The sequence below is a fragment of the Rhinolophus ferrumequinum genome, chromosome 21 (assembly GCF_004115265.2).
Source record: "Rhinolophus ferrumequinum isolate MPI-CBG mRhiFer1 chromosome 21, mRhiFer1_v1.p, whole genome shotgun sequence".
Classification (NCBI taxonomy): domain Eukaryota; kingdom Metazoa; phylum Chordata; class Mammalia; order Chiroptera; family Rhinolophidae; genus Rhinolophus; species Rhinolophus ferrumequinum.
Genome location: NC_046304.1, coordinates 35,621,212 through 35,640,063, shown reverse-complemented (window position 1 = coordinate 35,640,063; position 18,852 = coordinate 35,621,212). Strand labels below are relative to the sequence as shown.

The 18,852-nt window shown below is 51.8% G+C and overlaps 1 protein-coding gene and 1 non-coding gene across 2 annotated transcripts; one reads left to right on the top strand and one right to left on the bottom strand.

Annotated features, from left to right (window-relative positions):
• Positions 1-6: 6 nt before the first annotated feature.
• On the bottom strand, positions 7-112 carry LOC117014177 (U6 spliceosomal RNA). The gene has a single exon (XR_004421472.1). It is a non-coding gene; the product is annotated as a U6 spliceosomal RNA (small nuclear RNA).
• Positions 113-4,460: 4,348 nt separating this feature from the next.
• EPOP (elongin BC and polycomb repressive complex 2 associated protein) lies at positions 4,461-7,646 on the top strand. The gene has a single exon (XM_033091684.1). The coding sequence runs from the start codon at positions 4,813-4,815 to the stop codon at positions 6,046-6,048; it is 1,236 nt and encodes a 411-aa protein (XP_032947575.1). The 5' UTR covers positions 4,461-4,812; the 3' UTR covers positions 6,049-7,646.
• The last annotated feature ends 11,206 nt before the right edge of the window (positions 7,647-18,852 follow it).

The following is an 18,852-nucleotide window of genomic DNA, read 5'->3' as shown; positions in this document are numbered from 1 at the left end:
GGGTTATATTCTATACTTTTTTTAATTAAGTATTTTTTTTCATCTTTGCGCAGAGGCCATGCTAATCTCTGTATTGTTCCAATTTTAGTATATGTGCTGCCGAAGCGAGCACTATGTTCTATATCTTAATTGTGGTGGTTACATGGGTGTATTCATTTGTGAAAACTATTCAAACTATATACTTCAAATGTGCACTTATTTTATGTAAATCATACCTCAGTAAAGTTGATTTTTTGAAAATGGGAGTAGGAGAGGAAGTAGGTGGGGATAAGAATAAAACAAGATTGGCCACGAGTTGATGTGTTGAAGCTGGATGTTGAGCACGTGAAGGTTTGTTATACTCCTCTATTTACTTTTGTAGAGGTTTGAAAATTTTCATAACATTAAAAAAAAACTTTTTATTTATTTTAAGTGTGTTTTCCCAGGACCCATCAGCTCCAAGTCAAGTAGTTGTTTCAATCAAGTTGTGGAGGGCGCAGCTCACAGTGGCCCATGTGGGGATCGAACCAGCAACCTATTGTTAAGAGCACCGCACTCTAACCAACTGAACTAACCAGCTGCCTCCACAATAAAACATTTTATAATTGCATGAAGGAAGATGCTATTTCTATTTTAAAGATGAGGATACTAAAGCATAGTTTAAGTAACTTGCCCCCAAATCACAAAGCTCGTAAAATAATGAGCCTAGAATATGAACAGACCCATGTGAGTCCAGAACTTAAGCTGTCATCCTGGGTGCAAATTTCCAGAAGGGGTAGAGCAAAACGTGGGAGTGGTTAGAGGGTGATGCAACCCTACTGGGCTGGAACAGGGTGTGACTTAGGGAATTCTAGAAGCAAAATGGGCAAACATGGTGGTGGCTATGGTGTGGTGGGAAGAGAAATGGCTTCCTTCTTAGATTCATTGTCATGGGGTAGACTCTTGGTTAGGAGAGTGGACTTGAGACTCAGCTGCCTGGGTTTGAGTCCAGGCTCTGCCACTTGCTGGCAGAGTGATATTGGGTAAGTCACTTAAAGTCTCTGTCCCTCACTTTCCTCATTTATAACATGTATATTAATAGGAATGTAATGGTACAGCCAGTTTAGAAAAACTGTTTGGCAGTTTCTTCAAAAGTTAAACATAGATTTACCATGTAACCTGGAAATTGCACTCTTCACTTGAAAACATATGTCCACACAAAGACTTGTATACCAATGTTATCACAGTATTATTTATAATAACCAAAAAGTGGAAACAACCCAAATGATTCTGGATAAACAAACAGTGGTACATCCATACCATGGGATACTGCTCAACAAAAAAAAGGGACAGACTACTAATACACACTACAGCATGGATGAGCTTCAGAAACATTATGCTTTTGTGAAAGAAGTCAGATGCACAAGACCACATATGGTATGATTCCACTTCTATGATGTCCAGAAAACGCAGGTCTAGTGAGACAAGGTGGATCGATTAGTCACTGGGAGCTGAGGGTAGGAATGGGGAGTTACTAAAAGTGGGGGTGAGGGGTCTCTTAGAAAATGTTCTAAAAGTGGATTGTCATATAAACTCTGTAAATTTAACAAAAATCATTAAATTGGACACTTAAATTGGGTTATGTATGGTTTATAAAATTTTAAAAATATAGTATCTATCTTATAAAGTTATTATGGGGATTAAACAGCATAAAGTTCTTAGAGACTGGAATGCAGTCAGTGGTGTAGAAGTTATTATTATTGGGCTGGACTTCTGGGGCCAGTTCCCTGCTATTGCTTTCTCCGGGGAAAGGGCAACCGGGCAGGTCCTCTGCTCCCAAATTCTTGAACACAGGACTTTGGGTGAGACCTAGATGGGCCACGGAAGGGAAAGGCTGGCTTCCAGGTCCCTCAGGGCCCTTCCTATGCCTTATTCCGAAGGTGTCAGATGGGACCCAGCATGTAGCCTTGTCCCTTTTTCTCCTATGGAGAAGAGGGGTTCCTGAGAAGGGTATTGCCTTCTCATCCTGCGGGCTGAGGACGGGGTCAAGTGTCCTCTACTGTAGGCAATGGGAATTGCAACCGTGGAACCAGCCCGCTCACATCGTGCATGTTTCCACCCTCCTGACAATGTTGTGAGGCCGCAACTATTGTCCCCTCTTTACTGATAGGGACATTGAGACTCAGAGTGTCTAGGTGACCTGCCCAGGGTTGTACAGCGGATACCCCCAGTCCAAACCCTTTGAAACTGGAGACTCGACGACTCCAGGTCCTTTCAGCTGGAGAGTTATTCACACTAACCCCCACTGTTTGTAAAGTGCTTCCATGCTTCCCTCCAGGCTATGCACTGAGGTGCCCGATACAAGGAAGGGGAAGAAGGGAAATCAGAGGTGGAGGGAATTCCTCCTCCAGGGAAAGACTCTCAATAGTAACAATCCCCAGTGAAGCCCCTAAACTCAGATTTGGGGAACTAGTGGCTTTTGGAGTGGGAGAAGGAGGAGGCCATTGGTCTGCATTGTTATGTAAGGTTCATTCATTTATTCATACCAAACAATTTCTCGAGTGTTTTCTCCTTGTGTCAACACTGTGCTAGGCACAGGAATGTAAATATGAATGAAACAGTAGGGGATGAAAGGAGTTTCCCAGTCTAGGTTCCTGTAGGTGGGGCCCAAGCCCCCTCCCCAAGAATCTCAGCTTCAAGGAGACTGGAGTAGAGTTGAATTGAAGCAGATGCCCTCTGCTCCACAAGCCAAAGAAATCGGGCACTGCTGTTTCAGGATAAGAGTATCCAGCACTGTCCCCAGAAGAGACAGCTGTGAAGATCATCATCCTTCCAGAACTTTCCTCGTGTGTGTGTGTGTGTGTGTGTGTGTGTGTGTGTGTGTGTGTGGAGGATGTGGGAGGAGGGTGGCCAGGACTTTTGGGGCACTTAGGAAGCCTGGAGTCTAGACCTGCAGGACCCCAGGATCTTCCTTCATGACACTGCCCTGGAGACTTCTGTAGAAGATGCTAAAGAGTGAGAATTTTGAGCAACAGGACACCATGCACCTTCCTTCATCAAACTCTGCCCCACCTTAGGGACTTAATTTCTGGCCTCTGCAAAGGGAGGTGGCGAGGCAGACCTTCCTGATTCCTTCCCTCCCAAGTGTTATTTGATGATATATAGGAAAAAATGCTTCCGTTGTCACTGCCAGGAGGGCCAGGATGCAAACCTCATCATTTGTCTACTTACAGAAACCCTCTCTTACTCAAGACCCAGAGTGAGAGTTTTCTCCCTCTGGCATCCCCCTCCAGCCTCCCTCCACACCCTTATTCCTTCTATACCCTTACTCCTAGCCATCATACCAATCTCTCTTTATATTTTTGGGGATGGGAGGCAGCCATATTCCAAAAAGCTGACTTTTATCAAGAGAAAACTATTCTGGGGATTCATTCGTTCAGTCACAAATATTTATTGAGCACCTGTTATGTCTGGGCACTGTTCTAGTCAGTGGGGATACAGTATTGATTAAGACAAAGCTCTCACCAGACTAATGGGAGAGACAGACAATAAAGAATAAATATGTTCAGACTTTCATATCACAGTGAGCTACACAGAAAGTGAAGAAGGGTAAAATGGAGAAGACCATGCTGTGGGGAAGTGGTCCTCCATTATTGAGGATTCATTTTCTCTTTGCTTGTCTCTTCTGGGGGAGAGAAGAGTGAGGGTCTGTTTGTCCCCTCTTCTGGCTTCCTCAACCCATTTTGGCAGCTCAGGACTCAGAGGGCAGAGTCTTGGAATTCGGGGGCGGTTGCAAAGTCAGCCCCTCGGAATTTGGTCAAGAGGCCATTTAGAAATTGCTTTAGAGAAATGGAAGCAAATACTGAGAAAGTCTATCGTCTTCCGTGGTTTAATAATACGCCTCTCTCCGAATTTATGTTTTCCTTTGTTCTCTGGCATACACTCACTTCCTAACTACTTGTTCAAGATTTGTTGAACTCACCGTGTGCCAGACACTGTTCTAGGGTACTGGAGCAGAGAGGTAGGGAACATTTTGCTGCCCACAGGAGTCCCTGCTGTGCAAAGCTTGTAAACCACCGTCACCTTATTTCACCTTTCCCCTCAACATTGTTTTTGAGATTCATCTGTTGATTCACGTAGCCCCCAGAGGGTAGATAAGAACATTCCCATTTTACAGATGCGAAAACAGGGACTGCTAAGGGACAAAAATGAAATGCTTTGCGACGACTAAATGCCGGGACGCCACCGGGCCACGTGCAGCAGCGCATTTCGCCCCTCGCGATCCCACCCGCGCACGCTGCCTCATTCGCTCGCTCCCAGCCGCGGCCGCGCCGGGTCCACGTGTGTGTGTCTGTGTGCAGAATGGGGACGGGGGCGGTGCCGCCGGAGGGGTGGGGTCCGGGTAACGTCACAGTCAGTGCTGCCCAATCAGCGGCGGCCTCGCGGCCCCGGCGCTGGTATTGGGGCAGCGAGGGGGCAGTTCTCTATAACGCGGTCTTCGGGAGCCAGCGGGGAAGAAAGAAGCCGAGCGGGCGGAAGGCGCCCTCCCCGCCGCCTGGGCCCGGGCACCGGGTGCCGGGCGCGGGGTCCTCCTTCCCGCCTCCCGCGGTCGCCGGTCGCTTTGTTTCCCCCGCCTCTGCGCTCCGGGCTACTCAAGAGGGGCTCCCGCCGGGGCTGCACAGGGAACGCGGCGGCAGGAAGGGCGGCCGACCGCGCCGGCGACTCGCAGGGACCCAGGAGTCCGGCCGCCGAGAGGGCCGCGTGACGAGATCCAGGAGGGAGCCAGAGCTTTGCCGCTCAGGGGTGCGGGCCGGGGGCGTCCGTGAGCAGAGACCTCCCCGTCGAGGGGGGGCGATGTTCCCCTCGCCCGTGGGCTCTTCGGGCAGCCAGGGCATCCCGCCGCTGGGACCAGCGCCCCCTCAGTGGGCACCCCCCCCAGGCCGTTCCATGGAGACTCTGTGCCAGGCTCCCCGCCTCGCAGTGCCAGCGTCCCCGCGAGGGTCGCCCTGCTCCCCCACACCCCGGAAGCCGCGTCGGGGGACCCAGGAGTTCTCTCCGCTGTGCCTCCGTGCCCTTGCCTTCTGCGCCCTTGCCAAACCCCGAGCGTCCTCTCTGGGCCTGGGGCCTGGGGAGCCGGCGCCGCGGGCCCCGGTGCTGCTGGGCCCTCGCGCCCCCCCGTGCACAGGCGGCTGGGCCCCGGATGGCCTGAAGCACCTCACGGGACAGGCCGGACGGTCCAGCGATCCGAGCTCCCGGGCCGGCCAGGATGCCGACGCCGCAGTGTGCCCGGGCCGCGGCGAGGAGGAAGAGGGCGGAGGCAGTTTCCCGCACTTCGGCGCTCGTTCCAGCGGACCTCCGGGCCGCTGCCCGGCGCCTCGGAGCCCTCGGGAATCTCCGACCAGCTCCGCCTCGGCTCCGCCTAGGCCAGTCCCGGGTCTCGATTCTCAGCCTGGCCCCGCCGCTGCCAGCCCGCTTCGGGAGCCCGATTCCCGGCCTTCGCCGCCACCTGCGGGCCTCTCCATCGAGCCCGCGGGGTCCGAGGCTGCGCCGGAGCCGCCCCTGTCAGGCCAGACGACCGCAGTCGATGGAACCCCCCCGCAGGCCGCCCCCGAGGCACCCGCCACTAGCCCCTCGACGGCCGGTGGAGCTCCGGCCACGCCGGGCGATCTCCGTCAGGAACATTTCGATCGTCTGATCCGCAGGTCGAAACTTTGGTGTTATGCTAAGGGCTTCGCCCTCGACACTCCGAGTTTACGCCGGGGGCCCGAGCGGCCGCTAGCAAAAGGGCCCTCCCGGGGAGCCGCCAAGAAACGCCGGCGCCCCGCGCCCCCCCACCGCAGCGCGCAGCCCCGCCGCCCTGCACCGACGCTGCCCACCACCAGCACCTTCAGCCTCCTCGACTGCTTCCCCTGCCCCCCGGCCCTTGTGGTGGGCGAGGACGGAGACTTAGGACCGGCATCCTCACTTCGCCTCCATGGAGACTCTAAGCCCCCGCCTGCTCACCCGCTGTGGAGGTGGCAGATGGGGGGTCCCGCTGTCCCCGAGCCCCCCGGCGTCAAATTCTGGGGGATCAACCTGGAGGAACTCTGAGTGCGAGACCTCTTTTGCCAAGAGGGAAAAGTTGGGGCCATAGCCAAACTGCGGACGCTAGGATAGAGCCTGGTTTCTCACGTTTGCCTGACTCCTTCATGTTTTATGGGCTGTGGTCTAAGGGACCTCAAATGACAGTGATCGTTAAGCACCTAACTGATTGGGGTGACACCCCCTCCCCCTCATCCTTTGGAGACGAACGAAGGGCTGGAGTCTGGAGAAGGCTTAACGGAAAAAGGCTTAATGACAGATTCCAGTCCCTCCCCGCTTCCATCTCGGATCTCTGGGGGCAGGGCCTTCACCCCAGGGGGAGCAAAGGAGGCCACCGCTCAAAGACAAGGAAAAAAAGAGGGAGAGAGACCTTGGTGATGGACAAACCGGTTGTTTCTGTGGGCGAGCCTGGGGGTGAGGGGGCTGTGGTGGGGGTGGGGAGGTGATTGGCAGCTCCCTGGGGGCATCCCCCACCCCCACCATCTAGGTCTTTAACCCTTCACTCCCCTCAGGCCTTCCCCAGCACTCCAAGCACCAAGGAGCTCTCATAGGGGAAGGGGCAGCTTGAGCAAGGGGATGATCATTACCTTCCTAGGGCCCCCCAAGTCAGGTGACCCCTAATTGGCGAGATCTTAAGTCTCAGCCACCAACCTCTCCCTTTTGTCCAGTTTTGGAGTTTCCTCCTTCAATTTTCCTGTTTGCTTTCAGTTTATAATGTCTGATGGGTAAAAGAGGACGCCCCTTGATAAACCAACTCCCTCTCCCAATTTACCTCCCATTTGAGGGAGGGCGAGGCTGAGGTACCTCCTCCCCTCCAAAAGTGCAGGCTTTGCCTGGGGAAGGGGCCGGAGACTGTCCCAGGGAAAGTAATGGAAGGTGGAAGAAATCAATAAAATCAGACCAAACAAGTTGCCCTTCGAGGTCCTCTCCACCGATTTATGGATGGGAGGGAGTGGAGGTAGAGGGCAGGCCTGGGTCCATTTTTTGGACATCCAAACTCAGCCCCCTTAAAGTGTAGAAACAAGACAAGCTGCTCTTTGTGGAAGGGGTAAATGAAAGGGCTCTTGGCCTAACCACAAGATCCGATGGGGTTTGAAGGGGCAAAGTTTGGGTTTGGGTGAAAGCTGGGCTGAGGTACCTTCAGCTTCCCCCTTCACTTCAGGCATTTCGGGAGTTGTCAGGGACCTGATGGATCCGAAGGGGCCAGGGCCAGGGGATTAGTTTTGAGGTCAGAGGTTCTGTTTTCTCCGGGGCGGGGGAGGGGAGAGCTAGGCCTGGACCACGCCCTCTGGCTGGGAGGATCCCCTAGAGTCTGGGAGGGGTGGAGTCGTTTTCTCCACCCAGGTGAGGTCTAGAAAGGTTAGCTCCTAGGGAGATTCCAAGTTTAGGTGTGGGGGGAACCTGGAGGTTGAGGATCTGCGCAACCCAGTGACCCTTCTGTCCACATCAGTGAATAGCGCCTCCTTTCCCCCCAAACGGGGGGGAGGGAGGAACAATTCCCACATATGATACTGGGGAAGGACTTGTCTCCTTTTCTGTGAAAATGCTTTGTAAAAAAGTATTAATAATTGTTTGCATAGAGCAGATTCTTGAGAAAAACTGTTTTGGACCACAAAAGTTTTGTTCGTAAACTGTCTCTTTTAATGTTTTTTTCGCTGGGGGTGAGAGTGGGGATGGGGTGGTGGATGTGGGGTGGGCACTGCCCTCCTCTCAACATCTGGCCTTTATGAACCCTGCTGACCTCCCCGCCCCCCTCCAGTGTTGTGGGCAGGAGGGAGGAGGGTGGGAGAGTGCCTTCCATTCCTGTGTCAGGGGGATCCCTCTTATCTTGCCCCCCAAGACTAGGGAAGGCAGAGAAAGAAGGCAGACGTGAGGGTTGGGGAGTCGCTGTGAAGAGGGAGGTGATGTTGCAAGGATAAATTCAGAAAGGCCAACTCCTGTTTTTAAAAAGCTCCTTGCTTTTAGTAATGTGGTCCCTGGTCAGCTCTTAGGCTCTTTTGACCAGCCTGGGCAGGTGAGCTTTAGGTGAAGGAGGAATGGGTGATGGGTCGTGAAATACTCCTCTGAGGAGTGGGAGTTGGGCCGTTAATTTGGCTTCCCTCCTCCCCACTCAAGTGAAAGTATTAAAAACCTCAAACCTGAAAGGGGGCAGGGCAGTGAGTTAAAAAACGTAGGCTTTTGGCCAGACCTAGCACTTCCCCTCCTTGCTGAATGGTTTAATTTGGGGAATCTGAGTGCTGGAAGCGTCCCTAGAACTTTCTAGTCATTTTACAGAATAGGGAACTATATTTTGTTTCCTAGGGCTGCTGTAACAAATTGCAACAAACTCGGTGGTTTCAAACAGCAGAAATTTATTCTCTCACAGTTCTGGAGGCCAGAAGTCCGAAATTAAGGTGTCAGCAGGGTCGTGCTTTCCGTGAAGGCTCTAAGGAAGAGTTCCTTCCTTGCCTCTTCCAGCTTCTGGAGAGTCCAGTTATTCCATGGGTTATAGCTGCATCATTCCAGCCTCTGCCTCCATCTTTACGTGGCCTTCCCCTCTGCTGTCTCTTATAAGGACACTTGTCATTGGACTTAGGGCCCACCCTGGTAATCCAGCTTGATCTCATTTTTGACAGCCTTAATCTAATTACTTCTGCAAAGAGCCTTGTTCCAAATAAGGTCACACTCAGGTCTGGAGGGAGAGGAGTTACGACACAGATACACCTTTATGGGTGCCCACTACAGAAACTGTGTCCGAGAAAGGAGAAACTTGCCCAGATTATCTGGGTGAAGGAAACATATGCAGGGTTGGTGTGGGGTGCTAACTCCACTTGAGCTGGAGCCACAAGTCTCCCTGAATTGGAACAACCTGGGGAAAGGGTAGAATTGGACCTCTTGCTTTACCCAGCCTGATCCCAAGGTTGCTGGGACTCCTCTCCATTCAACACTCACCAAGCGGGGAAGGGGAGCTCAATCTCCCCAGGAGGGTCCAAGGAAGCTCTTCCCTCCCTCCCTGGTTTCCTGCCACTCCAGGTGGGGTGTCCCCAGCCCCTATCCCCACATTGTTGGTGTGCATCCTTCCTTCCACCTATCCTGCCCCCCCATCCCCACCTTCCTTCATGCCCTCTGAGGTTTGAGGCTCTGCCACTGGCCTCCATGTGTTTGGTGGGTAGGTATTAGCTTCTGTCTGAGTCTCTAAGTTCTGTTACTGGGTTATCGCGTTTCCTTTAGTCTCAGAGGGTCTCTCTCCATGGGCCTCTATCTCTCAACAGCTCTGGGGCCCGAGTCTGCTGCTCTTCATCAGGGCTGTCTGCATGACCCTGAGAGTGAGTGCCTCCTTAAATTTTTGTCCCCAAGGCCCCTTGGGGCTGGCCTCACCCTAGTCCAGCTCTGGTCACCGTCACTTTCCTCCTCCTGGGAGCCTCAGCTGTCCCCACATCCTCTGCCTCTTGTCTCAAATCTTTGTGGCTTGACTTCTGCCTTCTGAAACCACTTTTTCCAGGGTCACTCATGACAAACCCCCAACCACAAATCTAGTGGTTGCCACCTGGCCATTGTGACCCCTGGGTCTCTCTATGATCTATGACATTGCTGGATGCTCATCAAGGTTTCCTAGTTCTCTCCCTCTAAGGTCCCTTCCCTCACTTCTGTGTCTCTTCTCCCTCCTCTGTCATCGGGAAGCTTTGAAAAAAGGGAGTCTGATCATGTCCAGAGGGTGTCTACCCCCCCACCCCCATGTCTCCCCACGTGATTCTCTTGGTCTTTCTCTCCCAAGTCTTCAGCTTGCACCTGCACAGGTAAATGACTCCCAGATGGCTGTCCCTGCCTTCTCTTCCTCCAGTCCAGCCCCTCTCCTGGGCTTTGGTCCCATATCTCCGCACGGATACTGGCAACTCATACTTTCCCTGTTGAAGACCAAGCTGATTGTCTGCACCCCCATCCACACTGGTACCCCTGTTCAAGTCCACATTCTGATCACAGCTCTGTCTCCCTATCACCTCCCCAAAACTCAGCACCTTGAACTCTTCCCTGGGTCCCCCCATTTGACCATTGCTATCTATTTCTGAATCTCCCCCTGCTTCTCGCCTTGCCAATATCTCCTGTATCCTCGCCATCCTGGTGCAGCTCCCACGAGTCTAGCCTGGACTATTGCAGGAGCCACCTAACTAGTTTCGGTACCTTCGGTTTTTCTCTGATCCCCTTGGATCAGATTATCTTCTTACTCAGCAGGTCCCTTGGTTTTATTGAGTGCAGTCTTCTTGGCCTGTCGTTTGGGGGCTTCTATGACTTGGCCCTAACTCTCCTGTTCTGCTAGTTCACTTTACACACTGTGTAGTCCATCACACTGGACTGCCCTTCCTCCCTGAGCCACCCACCCCTTCCTATACCTTACTTCTCCAAAGCCCATTTGAAATACCATCTCTTCCATGACGTCTTATTTGATTCCCCTGTTGGATGAGTTCATGCCAGCTCTAGAGCCTCTTCACTCTTTTGTGAGGACTTCTAGACCTCTTCACTCTGGGGCAGGGGCAGTGGAGGGTAGTGGAAGAATGTGGGCTTTGGAGCCAAGCACTTCTGCTCCCCCTTTCCATAGAGACCCTGGCAAGTCAGGCTGCTCTGGCAGAATCACCTTTCTGACCTAAGTTTTCATTTCATTGCTTTGGCCTTAACTGAGTCATTGACACAAAACGGCCACTTCAAAATAACTCCTGAAATTGTAAAAACTTCCTGAGAAGACATTGTCCAGTGTTCTAAGACCTTCTACATAATGTTTATATTTTTAAAAATTTAAGATAAAAAATTAGGATAGTTGATGATAATTGTCTGTGATATTTTTCTTACACCCCTCTACAGTCATCTTGTATTCCTTGCTTCATTTTCTTTAGGCCCTGGATTCGTGTCCTGTCACAGCCGCACCTAACAAATACTTGTGCAATGCAGAGTTCGTGTTTTAAAGGCTTATTTTAAAGGACTGCATAGCAGCTTGGCTAGTGGCACTTGGCTAGATGCAGTTCCAGAATTGTCCACTAGATGATGCTGTCTGCTAGCACCAGAAGGAGTGTGGTGGGCTGGAGAAGGGTGGGTGGGGAAGGGATTAATTCTTCCAAGCGATTGAGGATGTGTAAGACATGCTCCCTGCACACAAGGACTTAGGTGCTTTGAATACATTATTTTGCTTTAATAACAATGGATAGGTATTATTATCTCTAATAGTTGAGGAAATGGAGGCTCAGAGAGGTTTACTGATTTGCTGAGGTCACACAGCCAGTGTACGAGCAGAGTTTATCTCTGGTCTGTCTGACTGGGTTTTCCCCTGATATGGTAGCAGTTATTATAGCAAACACAGCACTTTCTTGGAGTCAGGCACTGTTCTAAGTGCTTTATGCTTAATCACTCATATAATCCTCAGAACAACACTATGAGGAAGGTACTATTATTATCCCCACTTTGCAGATAAGGAAACTGAGGTACAGAGAGGTTAAGCCCACGTAGCTACAGAATAGTGCCTTTTGAGTTTGTGACCACACTGCCACCATGTTTCACCAACCCAGCAGCAACCAGATACCGACCAGAGGTAGCCCCCCACCAACATCTGGAGGTCACAGAGCTCTGTGTCAGAGACAGGAAGACATAGAGCCTGCCCCTGAGGAACCTCTAGTTACATGGAAAAAGCAGGACTTGCAGTCTCCTCCTTAGGGTGTGGGCTTTCCACAAACTTGCTGGGTGACTCCAGCGGAGTGGTTTACCCTCTCTGGGCTTTGGTATCACCACCTAAAATCAGGGGACTCTGTAGCAGGAAGTGACTCTCAGGTACAGGAGGTTTGTTATCTATGATGACTTATTACAAAAATCATAGCACTTACAAAAAATAGAGGTGAAGTTATCTCCTTTAAAGTGAACAAAAAGTCCAGCTTGATTAAATTAACGTTTATGCAGACACATACCTGTGTGATCGCCACCCAGGTCTACGCAAGCCACATTGCCAGCCCACTGGGAGGCTCCGTCAGGCCCTCCCCCACTCAGGCTCCCTGACCTGTAGAGAGCCACCATGCTGGCCTCTGTCACCACAGATTCATTTCGCCTGTTTTTGACCTTCATAGAAACGGAAAGTACCTTTTTTGGGTCTGGTTTCTTTCGTTCCTCCTTATGCATGTGGATTCACCCTGCTGTTGTGGGTAGCAGTAGTTTATTGTTTTCATTGCCATATATTTCATTGTCCAAGTGACGTAGTCTGTTGATGGATGTTTGGGTCGTTTCTAGTTGTCAGCTTTATGTATAAAACTGTGTGGCATAGTTTTAAAGGAATGGGGAGGGGCAGTGAAGAGACATGCAGAGAGCTAACATTTACTCAAGCGTTCATTCTCCTAGGCGATAGGCTAATGGCTGGAGATAAGAAATGACTAAAACCCCATATTTCTCTCCCAAAGTTCACAGATTAGTAGGGGAGAGAGACAAGTGAGCCAACAGCCAAGGCACAGCATGACAAATGGAGATGGAGATCAGTGAGGCTGAGGGAACAATGGCGCATGTGGGAGGAGCAGCTGGGGTCACGGGGGCTATCCCAGAGGAGGAGATATCTGAGTTGAGTCTTGAAGGGTTGGTAGGAGCTCATGACGTGATGAAGGCCTGGGAGGTGCTGAGGACAGAACACAAAGTGGGCAGAGCGAAGGCACTGAAGCTTGAGTGAGGGGGACTCTTAAACAGAACACATTGCCTGGAGCACAGGATGCATGGGACAAGAGATGAGGTAGACAGAGGTCAGATCACAAAAGGTCTTGTATATCAGGGTAAGGAGTTTACTCTGAAGACAACGGGGAGACCCTGAGGGATGACCCAATCAGACCAGGGTGATCATACAGTTTCCTTTACTTATTCTTTAGTCAATAAATATTAATTGAGCCCCTACTGTGTGTCAGGCACTGAGAGACAATGGTGAGTAAAACAGGCAGGGTCCTGGCCCTTTCAAGCTTGCCGTGGGGAGGGGGATTGGATCATAATAATCCCGCAGCTGAGGCAGTGCTGGGAAGGAGAGGAGTGCCGGGAGCATTTGCCCTAGCCAGGGAGAGCAGCAGAGGCTTCTCTGGGGCAGTGATGCTTGAGGATGAGCTTGGAAGAGTGACTAGGAGTTAATGCCAAGGAGAGGGGAGGGAAGAGGGGACAGTGGATAATGGTCCTGGTGCTGGAGGGAACAGGGTACATCAAAGAACTGAATGTGGCCAGAGCCTAGAGTCAGGGAGAGGCTGGGCAGAGGCAGGGGGCGGGACTTGCAGGCCAAAATAAGGATTTGGGCTTGTTCTGACAGCACTGGGAAGCCAGTGGTGGGTTCTAAGCAAGGCTGTGACAATCAGATTTGCATATGGAGCGGATCCCTGTGGCATCAGTGTGGACAATGGGGAAAGGTGGGACGTGGGGAGGTTGGTGAGGAGGCTACTGTCATAGTCCAGGCAAGAGATGATGATGGCCCGGGCTGCGCGGATGGGTACGGGGTGGGGATGCAGCCGTGGAGTGAAGTGGTCGTAGGTACAGTTGACCAGATGTGGTGACGGTTAGTTAGATCTGGGGGATAAGGTGAGGGAGGTGACAAGAGTAAGTCTCAGGACTCCGGCTTTAGACACTGGGTTGACAACGAGACAGTAAACACTACAGGGGTGGGAATGTGGGGAACATTTTGAGTTCGGCCTTGGACATGTACAGTCCAAGGTGCCCGTGAGGCACCCGGGTGATGTTTGCTTCTGATGCTCGGAGAAAAGGGAGGGCCCGAGATATACTCGTGTGAGTCACCTGGTGTCTGTGAGAATGGAGGTGAGGTGGCTGGCTGTGAGTGGGGCTGAAGGAGAGACTTAAGTGTGAGACGAGAAGCAGGCTCGGGACTGGGCCTTGTATCCCCACAATTTACTGGAGGATGGTGTGAAGTATTGGGGGGTAGGCAGAGGCGGGGAGACCGGCTTGGAGGCTGTGAGAAACGATGAGGAAGTCAGCAGGGAAAAGGAGAGGAGAGACCTTCATCATGGAGAATTGCCAGGCCTGGGTGACGCATTGAGTGTAAAGTCAGGGAGAGAAGGCGTCTGGCTTGAATGCCAGCTTTTGGCCCTGGGTCTGCTGCTTGAGTGCAATCTGGGCTGCAGGTAGAAATGGTTAGAGGCATCAGCATGTTACTGGACAAGAGTGGTCACGGGATGTGTGTGGAGTGAGAAGAGATCTAAGAATAGAACCTTGAGTGATATTCCCCCTCTTGGTGGGAGCAATGGCTGGGAGGTAAGAGGGACGCTGTGGAACTCTGGCGACGACTGCTGGTGGTCTGCCAAAGTCTGTGCCACCCTGGCTGTCCAGGTAGACTGGCTTCCCAGCTACCCTTGCAGTCAGGTGCAGCCATGTGATTTCATTCCCACCACTGGGATGCGTGGGAGAAATGCCATGGGCACTTCTCTGCCTCGGCTTTAAGACCCTAGGCCTACCCTCTCTATCCTCTGTTTCCCCTTTCTGCAGGTGGAGCCCAGCAGGGCTGTCACCCAGCTTTGGTCTAGAGTCACCAATAAAGCCCTAGGGGGCAGTGCAGCAACACCACCGAAAGAATCCGGTCTTTGAATGACTGTGCGAGCAGAGTTCTCCACGGACCAGGGATGTTCATGGGGAACACAAAAAAGAACAAAACCTTACATTCTTTAAGCCTCCGTCTTTTTTGGATCTCTTTATTATAGGAGTTTAGCTTAACTAATACGACTTAGCCTAACTAACCTAACAGAGTTTAGTATAACCCAACGAATATAACTAGTTTCACAGAAATTAGTAGCCTAACTAGTACAATATAAAATTAAAATACAATATAATAAAAAATTAGCCTAATTAATATAATATAACGTATCCTAACTAATACGAGAACCAAGGGAGGAACGTGTATCAAGGTAAAGAGGGGAACAGTGTTGAATGTTGCACAAAGATCAGATAAAATAAGAGATGAAGCAGGTCCACTGGCCTGGGCAACTAGGAGGTCACTGGTGACTTTCAGGGGTGTGGGGGGTGAAACGGGGTAAAGAAGTCGACACAGCAAATGCAGACATCTCTTTTGAGAAACTTGGATGTGAAGGAAAGAAATGGGGAAGGATCTAGAAGGGAACGCAGGATCAAGCATGATTACAGTGGAGCTGGGGGAAGACTAAGGGGTTGGAGGCTCTGGAAAGAGCATGAGTGAGGCGTCTGTGGAGGGCAGGGGCTGGACCCAGGTGAACACAGAGGAAATGTGTGTTCACAGATGTGCCCTGCCTCACGCATATGTGCACACGCATATGCACGCACAAGACAGAAGAGCAGATAAGTGAGGAGACAGACTGGTTGGCAGCTATGGGAGCAGGGAGTAGGAGTACTTTCTAGAGACCTTCCATGTTCTCTGAGAAGTGGGAGATTAGGTAAGGAGTGTGGTGGGGGAGGGGAGAGAGTTGGGTGGATGACTGAGGAGCTCTGATAAAGTGTGAGGTTGACAGAAGGAATCTGCTAACAACACAGAGACAGTTGAAAGCCGGGCATTGGTGGAGGTACCAAACTTCCTGGGTGTGGGGGCTTTTTCCCTCCTGAGCTTAGCCTAGGGTCTAGGAGTGCAGCAGGCAGGCGGATGGGCCCAGGGCCCGGCTTCTTCCTACTGCAGGCATGGTAAGTCAAGGACCAGGATACTGAGGGTATAAAGTATGGGTCCAGGGGTTGGACAGGAAAGGAAACTGAAGCCAAGGATGGGGGCAAGAATTCAGTAGAAAAGTAAGAAGTGTGAGGTGAGGGTGTGGAGGTGTTGGGGAGGGCGCAGAGCAGCTGCAGTGGACGACTGGAGGCCTGGAAGCAGGGGCGGGGGTGGTAAGTGGAAGTTGCCTACCTCTCTGGTTTTGCTGGGACCCCAAGGCTACCCAGAATGACAGCAGGACTTGGGTTGGGGAGGCACTCTGGGAGTCAGGAGACAGAGTCTTTGAAATCCGAGGGTTGTGGGCAGGGCAGAGGATGCACGAGACTTCCCTCTGCCCCCAGCCTGCCTTCTGTCTGCACTTGGGTCCTGGGCCGAGTGACTTCCTGCAGCACAGGGTGGGCTGTGGAGAGGCAGAGGTGGGAGGTCCCTTCTACCCACCACACAGTCGTCAACAGGCAGAATACAAAATGATCTCTTACATTCATGTCCTTGATCTTGAACATTTACAATGGCTTTCCGTGCAGTCAAGTATTTATTTTAACAGAGGGACAGCTAAGAGGGATTAAGATGCTCAAAGCCCCACATTACCCCACCTCCTGTCATCTTCACAGACCAAGGTCATGTAACCTTCAGTTTGTTGCAATGAAAACACAACGGAGGTATCCCCTCCCCTAGGTTACTCCGATAGAGGTATAGGATCCTGTCTCAGGGAGATAAGTCACCTGAAGCTCCAAGAGGTGGGCATGGTGGAGGGAAGAAGGGAGACTGGAGATCTGTTCCTGGGTTTGGGGTAGTCCCTGGTCCCATGGCTGGGGTAGCATGGCAGCCAGGCCATATGCCTCCTTTGGTGTTTTCCTGGCCTAAAGGGGACCTGGGAGTTGGAGCTGAATATAGAGTAGGGAGCTCCTGTGGAGAACTGTGCCCATGGCTCATGGGGGCCTGCATGTCTGTCCACATGTATCCGTGGGTCCTATGAAGAAGGGAGCCCTGCGTGTGTCTGTGGGGGTGGGAAGTCCTTGGCATGTTCTTGAGCCAGGGAGGTGTTTCTGGATGAGTGTTTTTGGGAATGCATTGTTTTTGGGAATGAGTGTTTTTGGGGGTGTCCTGGCCATTAAGTTTCTGCATCAGGCTGTCGTGAGTGCATTGAGTGTGCATCTCTTGGCTACACATGGCTCTGCATCTAGGACCCTGTAAAGATATGTCCCCTCTGCACTGAGGCAGAAACTAGGTCAGCATATGGGAGGCAGTGGCACATTGATTTCCAGCAGTAATATGTTGAATGGAGAAATGTGGCAGGGCGAGGGGATAAAGAAAAGTATATATATATATATATATATATATATATATATATATATATATATATATATATATTTTATTGGGGAGGGGGAACAGGACTTTATTGTGGAACAGTGTGTATTTCCAGGACTTTCTATTGGGGAACAGTGGTGTGTTTTTCCCAGGACTCTCATCAGCTACATCCAAGTCAAGTTGTTGTCCTTTCAATCTTAGTTGTGAGGGCGCAGCTCAGCTCCAGATCCAGTCACTGTTGTTAGTTGCAGGGTTTGCAGCCCACCATCCCTTGCGGGAGTCGAACCGGCAGCCTTGTGGTTGAGAGCCTGTGCTCCAACCAACTGAGTCATCCGGGAGCTGAGCGGCAGCTCATTGACTTCATTCTAGTTGCGGAGGGCACAGCTCACTGGCCCATATGGGAATCCAACTGGCAGCCCTGTTGCTTAGAGCTCACGCTCTAACCAACTGAGCCACCCGTCCGCCCCAGAAAGGTATCTTTGAACCTGGGAACTCACTAGCTTCTTCCTGATACCTTCTTTGGGAGAAGGGAGCACAGAAGGGAGTGGAAAGTGGGGAGAACCTTATCATTCCACCACCAGGAATGGGGGTGAGGGAGGCAGACATAGAGTGGAGATGTTGGGGGTGTCCTGGCCTGGAACTAGTGGCGTGGGGGGCCAGACGTTGCATGGGACAGCCATCTAGGGCTTTGGCAAGAAAAATGCCTTTTTCCCTTCTTCAGAAGGATGGTGTCCCTCCTGCCTGATACCACCAGATCTGCTTTAGCAAGATCCCATAGCAACACCCCTCCCTCCATCCCTTCCTCCCCTACTTCACATGGGCTTAAAGAGAAGCTGCAGGTAGACCTTGAATAGCCTTTCACCTGGGTGGGGAAGAGGACTGAGGGATGTTTGATCAGCTGGGGGAGTGAGGGCTGATTTAGTTAAAAAGATGGAAAGCCTCTCTCTCCAGATACTGATGGATCTTTGCCAGGGACCCGGGGACGGAGAACCTTCATTGTTTTCTTCTTGCCCCTGGGGAAGGACACTACAGGGTTAGGGCACCCTGCCCAGGGACCTGGCTGCATGGGAAGGGACTCCTATCCCAGGGAGTGAGAATCCTTACTCCTGTGGGCCCTGAGTTCCCCAACCAGGGAGACACTTGTTTGTTCCCCCAGTGCTGGATACTCCTCCACCCGGGGTCCCTAAACCCTAATCCCATAACCCCCACGTCCCTTGTGTATAATGGGAGCAGGGAGTCTGAATATCAGGGCCCTGGATAGGGCAGTGGGCCCTCCCCAATGCCAGGCCTCCCTGTGAAGGACATGCTCTCCTGTGCCAGGGCCCATGCTGCCCTGCCTCCAGCTTCCCACTTCCTCCTCCATCTGAGCTGTTGCAGCAGCAGCACCTTCTCTCTCAACACCTTCCAATCGGAGTGCAAGCCAAATACCACTCAGCCCACGGCAAACAGCCCCAGAGCTGGTGCGCATCTTGGCTCCTGCCCTACCTCTCTGCAGCCCTTTGGCCCCTCCCTTCCTGTCTTCTGCATCGTGGAAAGTCTGTGGAGAGCCCCTGCTAGGTAGTCTGGGGTCCATGCTGCAGACCCTCTTTAGGTCAGGGACTTCGTATTGGGTACCACCTCAGTCTAAGCCCTTGGGAGCTCCATGTCACCCTGGGCCAAGGTGGGTATCACTTTAATCCTTCGTGGGTTCCAAGTCAGTCCAGACCCCTACGGCCACTGTGGGCTCTATCTCATCTAGGTCAAAGTGGGTTCTATTTCGATTGTGGGCTCCATGATGCTCTGCAGCAATGTGGGCCCCATATTAGTTAGTTCAAGGCCCCTTGGTCTCCATGCCACTCCAGGCCCTGGGTGTGCCAATA

Excerpts from the sequence above, each read along its gene's own strand:
- EPOP (XM_033091684.1), top strand. The coding sequence starts at position 4,813 with ATGTTCCCCTCGCCCGTGGGCTCTTCGGGCAGCCAGGGCATCCCGCCG.